This window comes from Physeter macrocephalus, chromosome 5 (genome assembly GCF_002837175.3).
Source record: "Physeter macrocephalus isolate SW-GA chromosome 5, ASM283717v5, whole genome shotgun sequence".
NCBI lineage: Eukaryota > Metazoa > Chordata > Mammalia > Artiodactyla > Physeteridae > Physeter > Physeter macrocephalus.
The window spans coordinates 6,102,561-6,114,343 of NC_041218.1; the positions used below are offsets into that span (position 1 = coordinate 6,102,561).

The 11,783-nt window shown below is 66.5% G+C and overlaps 1 protein-coding gene across 1 annotated transcript in view; it reads right to left on the minus strand.

Annotated features, from left to right (window-relative positions):
* AGAP3 (ArfGAP with GTPase domain, ankyrin repeat and PH domain 3) overlaps positions 1 to 11,783 on the minus strand; it is a 33,919-nt gene that overhangs the window by 21,677 nt on the left and 459 nt on the right. Inside the window, exons 2-10 of the mRNA XM_055084699.1 lie at positions 11,232 to 11,775; positions 9,994 to 10,052; positions 9,647 to 9,734; positions 9,397 to 9,482; positions 8,145 to 8,286; positions 7,633 to 7,767; positions 7,208 to 7,335; positions 5,408 to 5,566; positions 1,861 to 1,953 (exon numbers count right to left, since the gene is read on the minus strand). Of these exons, the coding sequence (XP_054940674.1) occupies positions 1,861 to 1,953; positions 5,408 to 5,566; positions 7,208 to 7,335; positions 7,633 to 7,767; positions 8,145 to 8,286; positions 9,397 to 9,482; positions 9,647 to 9,734; positions 9,994 to 10,052; positions 11,232 to 11,775 (1,434 nt within the window). The remainder of the gene's footprint in view (positions 1 to 1,860; positions 1,954 to 5,407; positions 5,567 to 7,207; positions 7,336 to 7,632; positions 7,768 to 8,144; positions 8,287 to 9,396; positions 9,483 to 9,646; positions 9,735 to 9,993; positions 10,053 to 11,231; positions 11,776 to 11,783) is intronic.

The following is an 11,783-nucleotide window of genomic DNA, read 5'->3' on the forward strand; positions in this document are numbered from 1 at the left end:
CCCCCCCAGGGGGGGGGGGGGGGGGGGGGGGGGGGCGGGGAGGGGAAGGGAGGAACGGAATGGGGAGAAGAGCGGGACAGGAGAGCGGGAAAGGGGTTAGCCCGGCCCTGGGGGGGGAGAGGGGGAGGGGGAGAGGGGGAAGGGGAGGGGGCGCGCAAGGAATGGCCACTGGCCGGGAGAGGGGAGGGTGGTGGAAGGACGCGGGGTCCCAACGGCAGGCGCGCCCCCAGCCCCCGTGAGGTGGGCGCGGCTAGGCACCTACCTCCGGCAGGCAGCCTCCTGGCTGCATGCCTTCTCCTCCGGAGTGTCCCTGAGGTTTGGAGGCCTGTGACACTCCAGTGCCCTAGCTGACCCCTTTGGCCGGGCTTCACCGCCCCCCCCACCCCGCCTCACAGCCCCGCCTTCCCGTCCACGTGGGGGACTCAGGGAGCAGATAAATCAGACCGACCTCAGACAGGAAAGGGGGCGTCTGGGGCTAACTTATCTCAGAGGACGGGTGGGGGTGGGGGGTGGGGATAAGCGTTGTATCTGTTAAATGTTTACGTGCGCATGTGTGTGTACTCAGAGCACACGCCCCAAAGCAGGGAGTGACAGTCCCCTGCCTGGCCTGGCGAGGGCCCTGTGAGGAGGCCTCGGTCAGCAGGGCCCCAGAGACACTCAATCACACCATCACCAGGTTTACGGACCAGTTCTGTGCCCAAACACACACAGGGGCGGGGAGGAGACTGGCCGCTGCCGTTCTCCCAGGTCCTCCACGCGCCCCCGGGCAGGCTGACCCACCTAGAGCAGTGCCTGCTGGACGTCACTGTGGTGACACTTCCGGGGAGGGCTCAAGCACAGACAGAGGGCGTGGGGCGACACAGCGCTCCTTACTCTGCCCTCTGGGCCCCGAAACCCTTCCCGAAGCCCAATGGACCTTCACTGTGGGGTCAGAAACCGCCATCCCTAACACCAGAATTCTGGTCACGCTACCTACAGGCTCCAGGAGCCCCAGTCTGGAGAGCCAAACCTGACCACAGGGCCCTGGCCAGGCTGACCTCAGATGCCCCAGCCACACCAGTCTCCTCTGTGGTCAAAAACTGACATCACAGCCCCTGTAGACACAGCATCTCTAACCACCGGCTCCCAAGAAGATCTGGGCCCAGCGCAGCATCCTGTGGGTACAGCGGACCGACCACCAGGCCAGCTCAGCAGTTCTAGAGCCCTGCCTGCCCAGCCCACCATCAACTCCGCACAAAGACCCCTCCTTCACTCAACGTCCTTTTCGGGCAGAGAGACCCACGACAGGAGGTCTGGGAGGATCCAACACCGGTGGCCCAGCCCTGCCAGGCAGTGACTCGGGAAGGAGGTGAGGGAGAGGCCCTACCAGGATGTGGCCCCTCCACTACGTTTCATCTTTACAAACAGAGGCTCACACGGTTAAGACTGGGCCAGTGAACCTAGGGTAGGAAGAGCCCTCGGTAAGCCCTTCAACGCGTACTCCTCAGGGTACTATTTTGAGAATTCTCTTCTTTTTCTGGGAGGAGGGGAGGGAGGCCAGAGAGACCAAACCCTCCTCCAGGGCCGCCCACCTCCAGAACCACCACCAGCGAAGAGCAGCTGAGGATGGCAGGCGGCTCTCTGCTGCCCCCCTGTGGTGGTGAGGGGGAACTGGCAGCGTAAGGGTTCCGGCCACCCTTCCCCGCTGTGCTGTGAGTTCTTCTCTGCAGGAGAACTCTCCTTGTTAAGGACTCAGGCCTGTCAGGGGCAGGGCGCTGGCCTCTCTCACCATCTTCCAGAGGCCCCGAAAAGAACCATCATCTAACATTTCCTGGGCTTCATCTCGGCTCCTCTCCAGCCCCAGGGGAAGGGAGTGCTGACCTGTTTAATGGGGATGGCCCGACCACTCCCGATGCTGTCCACCTTGCACTCGGCGGCTTTTTTCTCCCGGTCCAAGTCGGCACCCTTTCGAGACTGGAAGAGAACAGAGGAGGCGTGTTAAAGGGGCCCAGGGTCTGCGGGGTCAGCAGCCCACCTGGAATCCCCAGCCAGCCCTCCCATCCTCCCTCCTCCTGGGCGGGCCCTAGCAGTGGGGCAGGGCCGGGGCGGCGGGACCGGGAAGGAACTGAGACCACGAGTATTCCAACGGGTTTATTCTTACACACGGCACCATACAGAGCAGCACAGGTCACTGGGCCGGGCCCGCCCCTTACAAAAGAGCAAGGACACGAGATACCGAGGGCGTGAGGAGCGCGCAGCCCAGGGGGCTGGGGCATAAGAGACGGGAAGGGGCGAGGAGAGGTGGACGGTGGGGCTGAGGGACATGGCCAGGAGCACAGGGCGTGACCACCAGGGAGAGCAAAGTCCAGAAGTGAGCGGGTAGCGGCCCGTCTGCGGCACAGACACCACATGGCACGTTACGCCGAGCACGGCGGCGTGGCCCGAGGGGCACAGTGGATGGAGAGAGAGAGGAGAGAGGCCAGAAGAGGCCCTGCGCCCCTGCCGGGCTCCTGGGGCAGAGCCCGCCCGAATGCGGATCCTAGGAAATGGGAGGCCAAGAGAGGGGAAGGCAAGCGCGGCGTGGCTGCGGCGTCCGGAGCGGAGCAGGAACGGCAGAAGTCCATGCAGGAAGGAGCAGAGGGGGGGGGGGGCGGGGGAGCTCCCCCAGGAGCAGCTGGACCGCCGGCCGGGCGGGCGCTCGGACGCCCCGGCCTCTGGGCCTCGTCGCTGGCCGGCGCCGGGCGTGGGCCGAGCTCCCTTCTTCTCCATGCAGCGAGCCTGGCGCAGCGCGTCCAGCAGGGCTGGTCCCTGGCAGCCCCCAGCCGCGGGCTCCGGCGTTCCTAGCCTTCCCTGGGGGTGGGGGTTAGTTACAAAGGTTCCTGTGGGTCTCTGGAGTGGGGAGCACGGCGGCCGCTTCTCATCTGAGAGCAGTCCCAGGGCCCGGCCCGCCTCCGGCCCCGCACAGGGGAGAATGTCCAGAGGTGCTGTGTGTCACCACCTGGTCTTCTAATTTGGAAGGAGTTGGAAAGGCCTTTTTGTTGATGAAAAGTTGGAAACAGTGGCACATATCTGCAAATATCGAAAGAATAAAGATTTTGGCAAGTTATACTCAAGCCCCGCACAGTCGGTCAGCACTGGTGAGGGCAGAGACCCAGGCGCCTGGGGAGAGGCGGCAGTGGGATGAAGAGGAGGAGGAGGAGGAGGAGGAGGAGGAGGAGGAGCGGGGGCGGGGGCAGCAGCAGTGGCGGGCCGGGCAGTCCATCTCAGCGGGGAGTGTTCTCCACTCCGGGCCCTACATCCTCCTGCTCACCCAGGCTGCCAGGAGCCAAGGGCACAAGGAAGAGGCAAAGGACCGCAGCTGCAGCGCAGGGGCAGCACAGCCAAAGGAGCAGGAAGAGCCGGGCCAAGGGCCACCGCCCGCGGCTCCACCGTCAGCGCCTGCCCCGGGCCTCTCCTGGGCGCCACAGCCTCTGCCCCTTCGGCCCAGGGGGGAGGAAGGTGGATGGGCCCGCCGCCACCGGGTCCCCAGACAGAAGAGCCAGTCGTGGGGAGCGGGGTGCAGGCCGTCCCAGCCAGGCTGGCGAGCAGAGAGGCCCCAACCACCAGAGGATCCCTGGGAGCCCAGAGGGGCAGCCCCCCGGGACGGGAAGCAGGGCAAGAGTGGCAACAAAACGAGTACATGAAGTCACAGGGGAGACGGGGGGGCATCAGCGGCCACGTCCAGCGGGAGCGTCACAGGGGCGCCAGCCACAGAACAGGCGTGGCCCTGCTGGGGAGGACGAGGAGGGCAAGGGGGTGGCCCCAGCAGCGACGAGGAGAAGGGGAGGTCCCGAGATGCACCTCTAGAGACGGACATGTCTTGAGTCTGCCTCGGGGACAATGGCGCAAGTGAGGTCACCATGGAAACAATGGAAAGAAAAAATAAGGTCGCCACGGTGAAGATGGAGAGAATGAAAGGGCCCGGGGGCCGGCTGTGCCCAGGACGCGCGCGCGGCAAGGCGGGCGGGCGGGCGGAAGCAGCTCAGCGGAGCAGGCAGCAGAGTGCGGGGAGCGCGGGGAGCGCGACGGCGCTGGCGAGGGGCCCCGGGCCCGGAGGGCAGCAGAGGGAAGAGCGCGTGCCCTGGGGTGTTGCAGGACCAGCGGCAGAGGAAGGCGAGAGGTGAAGAATGGTGTGGAGGGGGCAGGTGCCGAGGGCACGGATAGCGGTCACTGCAAACACGGGTCGCCCACGGGCTCTACGGCGGCAGCGGCAGGAGGTGCGGGCACAAGCAGGCAGCCCAAGGCGCTGTGCGTCTCAGTGGGCGTGCACAGGAGAGGAGGAGCTCCGAGTCCAGGCAGGGCTGGGGCTGGGGGCGGGGGGCGGGGGGCGGGCTGTAACGCACGGCAGCAACTGGCAGCAGGGAGGGGGTCGGTCAGCATGGCCGGGGAGGGCACGCGGCAGGCACGGGGCGGACAGAGGCAGGCAGACTGGGCAGAAGTGCGCCGGGCAGGCGGAGGCGAGGATGAATGGGCGAGGCCTGGGGAGCACTGGCTCTGTCTGGATGGGGTTCCTGAGAGCCTGGCCGGGGCCTGACCTGGTGGGCTGGACTGACAGCCGAGCCCTGACGCTCAGAAAGAGGCACGTGGAGTGACGCAGAAGGACGGGGCGATCTGAGAGTCCACACGGGCAGCTCACCCACCTGTGTCTGACCCAAGACTCCCGGAATGGTCCAGCCAAGTCCCAGCTGGACGGTGAGTTTGGGGGTGGGCACTGCGTGTCAGATGCAGGCTCAGGACCCCTAAGAGCTGACGGGCTGGGCCCCTATGGCGGAAGGCACACAGGACCCTGGGGCTGGGGTCTGCGGGGAGGGGGAGAGGAAGAGCTTGTGGGAACCGAGGCAGGGAATCCGGAGATGGAGGCCTGGGGAAAGACGGCTAAGCCTTCGTTAGGCCGATGGCAGCAGCGGGTGGCAAGCGGGGGAGACTGAAAAGAGCGTGCAGGTGGACTGGAGGCCTGGGCCCTGTTCGTTCTAGCTCTGCCAGCAAACGCTTCCTGTAGCCTCAGGCAAACAATCTTGGGGCCTCAGTCCACAACTGCGGAATCACGGGTGCCTCAGAGTTAGAGCAGACGCGTCCAGAGATCCCTCAAGCTGGCCAGGAAGCCCTACGGGATCGGGAGAGGGAGGGTGTGTGTGTGCAGCCGGGAGGAGGGTCTGTGTGCATGTGCTGAGGGCGGCCCCGTGGGCTCGGAGAACAGTCTGGAAGAGTCTGGGTGTGGACGGGGGCGGGGGGGCACCGGTAAGGAGCCGACGGAAGCGGCGCGCAGTCAGTGGGGATGGAGGTCGGCAGGTGGCGTCGTCCTGCCTGCTCCCTCCCGGCCGGGGGCTGGGGGCTCGGCCCTGCCCATTCGGTGAAGGCGGCCGGGCAGGCGGGAGGGGCGGGCACGTACCGTGAAGATGTTGGAGCGCCGCTTGGACTGCTTGCGGATGGGTGTGGGGGTGGAGGAGGCAGCGATGGTCTCGATGCGCAGCTCCCGCTGGCTGATGCTGGGGGTGGAGGGGACTGAGGACGAGTAGTCGCTGAAAGCGCTGCTGCCGCCATTCGTGGCCTAAGGACAGAGAGGGCTGCTGAGGCGGCTCCGGGAGGGGCGCGGGCCGGGCGGCAGGCGGGAGCTGGGAACCCTGCGGTGCGGAGAGCGGGCCGGGGGCCTGTGGGGCAGCAGAGGGGCCACTAGCTCCTGCAGGTGGTACCAAGGGCAAAGGCAGCACGGCCTGGAGGCCAGCGGGACCCGGAGGTCGCCGCGCTGGGCTGCCCCACTAGGGCCCCGGCAGGGGCCATTCGGGGTCAGCCCGGGAGTTGAATCGGAGGCAAAGGCTAGCAGGCTGGAGTCAGCGACAGAGGCCACAAGAGAACAAACTGTGGAGTCTTGGCTCACAGGTGGGTGTGACGCGAGGTGGCAGGTCACCCTGGATGAGCTCCCCGAGTCAGTGACAAATAGCGAGGCTGCAGGAGGCCAGGGCGGGCCTCAGAGTGCAGGGGGAGGATGAGGTTTGCTTCCAGGCAGTCTGGGTGACAGGGCACAGGATACAGGAGGGCCGGGGCAGAGAGCAGAACAGCTAAACTAAGACTGCTCCAGAGAAAGCAGCAGGTAAGGGAGAGAGGCGGCAAAGGGTCTCAGCAGAGAGACAGCAGGTGCTCGGCAGTGTCGACTCCAGGACGCGGGAAACACAGTTTGACCGGGCCACCCTCTAACGGCCCGTCGGATGATCACTAAATAGAGGACGTGTCCTGCCCTGGCAGCCTCCTCGAATCCTAACCCGTACAAAGGGAGCAAAACACCTGAGCTGCTGCCCCTCGGTGGGCAGGGCCCCAGTGCACAGCTGCTTCTGCAGCTGAGACAGAGCCGCTCAGAGACAGTGAAGAAAGACCGTCCGTGCCTCCTTTCTTCCACGGGGGAGTGCTTACAGGGGAAGCCCTGACGCCTTCTAAAGCGCTAAAGGGAGGGCTCTCTGGAAAAGTCACCAGGCTGTCATCAGGACACTGGTGGGCCAGGGGCCCTCAGAAAGACAATGGCCCTTGGCAGAAGTAAAGGAGTGGCTGTCGGCTTGACCACTCAGCGCGCACACCTGTGATGGCCCAGGGCTTTCCGCCGAGCAGGGACTGAGCGGGGAGATGCAGTTACGGAAGTACTGGCCTGCCTGCCAAGGGCCAAAAAATAACCAGGCAGTAGGCCCAGGAAGTGGGCGGGTGTCCAAGTGGTAATACGGGGGGAACCCTGGCAGGACCCGGCTCAGAACACCCCCACTACCTCACACGTCACAAATGCCACCAGCCCTTGCGGGTAAGTGCTGCCCTTCTAAACGCAAACACCGAGAGAAGGGCCAGCCGGTGAGGGCAGGCAGGGACGAGCTCAGCTTAGAGCCTCCTGAGTACGGCTGCGCGGGAAGCGGGCACTGAGGTAGCGCTAACGTGGCTGACCAGAGCAAATGCTTAGGCGGCCTCAGCTGCTGCAGCTGCGGGGCGAGAAGTGTCGAGCAGGGATGGGGACTAGCGGGAAGGCGGTCACCACGGGGTGCAGAGGAGGCCAGGCCAGGCATGCAGGCTAAGGGAACTCGAGCCACTGCTTGCAAACCATCCGCAAGGCGGCAGACCAGACGAGGGGGGGACAGGCAGGCAGACAGACAGGATGGCGAGGCAGGGCCGCGGCGGGCGGGGTGGGCGGTGGTGGTGGGGGGGAGGCTGGCCGCACCTGGTTGATATGCACGGACGGGATGGAGGCGGCGGACACGGCCGAGTGGCTGGGAGAGTTGGGCAGTGACTTGCAGGGCCCGATGGCCAGCTGCTGCTTCTTCCGCAAGGCCACTACCTTCTGGGCCACTGCAGGGGACAGCACAGTCAATTACCCATCTGGGGAGGAGGGAGGAGCCCAGCTTAGAGCCGCCCCCCCCCCCCCACCCCGCCCGGCCCCCCCTCGGGGGGAGAGTTGGGCAGTGACTTGCAGGGCCCGATGGCCAGCTGCTGCTTCTTCCGCAAGGCCACTACCTTCTGGGCCACTGCAGGGGACAGCACAGTCAATTACCCATCTGGGGAGGAGGGAGGAGCCAGCTTAGAGCCGCCCCCCCCCCCCCGCCCGCCTGACCCCCCTCTGGGGGAGCGTCCCCGGCGCCGAGTTACCGTCCTGGAAGACGCGCTCCACGTTGAGCCCGTAGGTGGCGCACGTCTCGTAGTAGGTGCAGCGCTTCAAGTCTGTGGACAGCTTGCGGGCCCTGCTGTCGTCGATGACCCGCGGGTTCGCGGCACTGATGGCGTCTGTTGGAGACGGGAGAGTGGGGACTGACTCAGCCTGCTGAGAAGCTGAGGCTGCTGGCCGGTGGGCCCGGGCAGCGGACGACACGGAGCACGAGAATACGGGTGTCTGGGCCTCGTTCCAGCTCTGCCACCGACTCGCTGAGTGGGAACGAGGCAGCCACTCTGTTTATTCATCTCAAAATGTGGACACGACCACCACACGGATGGCAGGATCTTAGCTGGGGAAGACCCAGCGTGCACGGGGCAAAGGGGAGGCGCCCGCTCTAGGGTGACACGAAAGGGCTGGTCCAGCGCCAGGAGGGCGGGGGAGCCAGGCTTTCTCGTACCTGCCACCTGGGGGCCCAGAGCCCCCGCGTCACCCCTGCTGGCCCGCTCACCCTGCGTGCCCACCAGCACCATGGGCACCTCGCTGGCGTTGCGGAAGCTGCAGAGCCGCAGGAAGTAGTTGTACACCGTCTGGAAGCTGATTTCATCCTCCAGGCTGAACACAAACACCACCGCGTCCACCCAGGCAGCAAACTAGGGGGGACCAAGCACAATTACCACCCTCACCTGGGCACGGGCGAACTGCGTACCCCTCTCCCCACAGGCAACCTGGCCCAGTCCCAACTGGGCACCTCGAGAGAGGGGCACCACAGGCCGGGGCTGGGGCGGGAGCATCACCTGGAGCTCGGGGGGGCCTCCTTCATCTCGGATCAGCAGCAGGTAACTCTGGCCATCCACCACAATCTCCTTCTTAAACCGACCCCCTAGGACAGAGTTCACGGTCAGGCCCCAAACCCGAAGAGCGGGCCCACGGGGGCCAGACAGAAGAAATCCACAGCTTCCAACAGAGAAGACGGGAGCACTGAGAAAGACGAGGGGCTCCGGGGAGGAGGGATGGCGGCCATTAAGGCCGGCCCGTAACGCTCACCTTCTGGGGACTCCTCCTGGACGTAGGTCCCCGTCAGATAGCGGTGCACCAGGGCCGACTTCCCACTAGACAGGTTCCCCACAATGCCCTGCGGGACAGGAAGGCGGGAGAGCAGCGGTCACAGGGCAGGACGGAGGACACGGGGCAGGCAAGGCTAATACATTAGGAAAGAGAGGGGCCGGTGCTGAGGATGGGCGAGCAAAGAGAAACAGGGAAGAGAGGGGTGACGGGAGAGACCAAGCCTAGAGACGGAGGGGACTGGAAGCAGGGGAAGCGACGCCGGCCCACCGCTGCAGCCCGCACCCCCAGCCCCTGGGCTGCCTGGGCCTCGCATGGGCCTCACTCACCACTTTAAGCTCCGGCACCGAACGGCTCAGGGTCCACTCCTGGCTGTTCACAAAGGAGTCTGCGGGAGAGAAGGCCGCCGGTCAGGACCGGGACGGGACACACACCTTTGCTATCCACCGCCTGCTGCCTCTGACGCTGCCCCTTCACAGGCCAAGGCCAGAAAACAGCACTCACGCCCTGGTTTCCTGGGAAGCAGCAGGAAGGTGCTGCGCGGGTGGGACGGAGCGACGCCAGCCCTCACTTCTGCTGGCCTGGACCTGACCCCTCCTCTTGCCGCTCCAGCACGGTGAGTAGTTTCCTTGGCCCAGTCCCAACTGGGCACCTCGAGAGAGGGGCACCACAGGCCGGGGCTGGGGCGGGAGCATCACCTGGAGCTCGGGGGGGCCTCCTTCATCTCGGATCAGCAGCAGGTAACTCTGGCCATCCACCACAATCTCCTTCTTAAACCGACCCCCTAGGACAGAGTTCACGGTCAGGCCCCAAACCCGAAGAGCGGGCCCACGGGGGCCAGACAGAAGAAATCCACAGCTTCCAACAGAGAAGACGGGAGCACTGAGAAAGACGAGGGGCTCCGGGGAGGAGGGATGGCGGCCATTAAGGCCGGCCCGTAACGCTCACCTTCTGGGGACTCCTCCTGGACGTAGGTCCCCGTCAGATAGCGGTGCACCAGGGCCGACTTCCCACTAGACAGGTTCCCCACAATGCCCTGCGGGACAGGAAGGCGGGAGAGCAGCGGTCACAGGGCAGGACGGAGGACACGGGGCAGGCAAGGCTAATACATTAGGAAAGAGAGGGGCCGGTGCTGAGGATGGGCGAGCAAAGAGAAACAGGGAAGAGAGGGGTGACGGGAGAGACCAAGCCTAGAGACGGAGGGGACTGGAAGCAGGGGAAGCGACGCCGGCCCACCGCTGCAGCCCGCACCCCCAGCCCCTGGGCTGCCTGGGCCTCGCATGGGCCTCACTCACCACTTTAAGCTCCGGCACCGAACGGCTCAGGGTCCACTCCTGGCTGTTCACAAAGGAGTCTGCGGGAGAGAAGGCCGCCGGTCAGGACCGGGACGGGACACACACCTTTGCTATCCACCGCCTGCTGCCTCTGACGCTGCCCCTTCACAGGCCAAGGCCAGAAAACAGCACTCACGCCCTGGTTTCCTGGGAAGCAGCAGGAAGGTGCTGCGCGGGTGGGACGGAGCGACGCCAGCCCTCACTTCTGCTGGCCTGGACCTGACCCCTCCTCTTGCCGCTCCAGCACGGTGAGTAGTTTACTACCTCGAGCCACACCCGGCCTGGTGCCCGCCACCTGGCGAGAGGCCTCCAGTGGGTCTCAGCCAGACCCAAGCTGGGCTGCAGGGCTGCAGCCTCTGCTGCGAGTAGGAACAGCTCACCCTTGCAGGGTGCGGCCACCTACCGCATTCCTGGCGGCTGAAGAGGGAGGAGCCCTTACCTGGCCCTGTGCTGTGAGAGGCAGGTCCAGTGGGGAGCGGCTCTGTCCCCAGGCTCCTCCTGGGCAGGAGGCCACCACCCTCTCTGTCCCAGAGACCCGCCTCCGGGGCTCCTCCTCTCCAGTCCATCCTCAGCTCCTGCCGGGCTCCAGCCACCCGGAGCCCCCCTCCTCTCCTTTATCCTCTAGGTTGTAATGGACATCCTGTGGTCAGCTCCGGGCAGCTTGGGCCTGGGCCTGCCTCTGCTGGCTGGGCTTGCTCCCCTGCCCAGGCTGGCTCAAACAGTGCTTATGACGGTCGGGTCCACAAGCATTCCCCAAACTCATCTGCATAGGCGGCCAGAGGTGAGGGCTCGATCGAGCCTCGCCTGGGAGCTAGAAATGCTGCTGTTTTAGGGTCCCGCCCGGAGCCCGCTGGCTCCGAGTGAGTCGCCATCCCTCCCGGGCCCCAACTCCTCAGGCACCCAAAGTGAGAAGGGGCCCTTCCGACCCACTCTCATTCCACCACGCTAGGGCCACGGGCGGGAGGCCCTGCCTGGACCCACCTGGAAGGCCGCCTCTGCCACAGACACCTTCTCCAGACCCACCGGCGACCCCAGAGCCTGGCCTGCCCGGGCTGACCCCGCTCGGCCCGCCCCGGCTAGCCCCCAGGCCCACACGGCACGCCCGCCTCTCGCAGGTAGGTTTCCGGTTTGTGTCACACCCGCCCTCAACCCCGGGCTCCAGCCAGGGAGGCCACGCAGGCCGGGGCTCTCCCCCTTACCGCCTGGCGCGCCCAGGAGCCCAGGGGCCGCGGCCGCCCGGCGGCTCCACAGCGGCTCGGAGGGCGCGGGCGCGGGCGCGGGCTCCCTCCGGCGGAAGCGGCTGGTGAGCAGCCTCCAGAGGCCGGCGGCAGTGCGGGGCCGGCCCGGCTCTGGCGCGGCGCTCGGGGCCTCGGCGCCCAGCAGCAGGTCGCGGCGGCTGGAGAAGGCACCCAGAGAGCTGGCGTCGCCGTCGCTGCGGGTGCGCGCCCGGGGCAGCAGCCCCGACTCGGCGCGCCGGATCTCCTGGCCGCGGCGCAGGCGGAAGCTGAAGCTCTTCCTCAGCGCCGACAGGCCGCGCCGGGGCCCCGGGGAGCTGCGCCCGCCGCCGCCGCCGCGCAGCACCTGCCAGCGCTGGCTGCTCCACAGCGAGGCGCCCCGCAGGAAGCCCGCGCTGCCCGCGCGGCCCAGCCCCGCGCCAGCGCCCTCGGCCTCGGCCGCCAGCTCCAGGCGGGCCAGCTCCAGGCGGTTCACCTCCAGGAACGTCATGCTGGTGGGCCGCGGCGCCTGGGCCC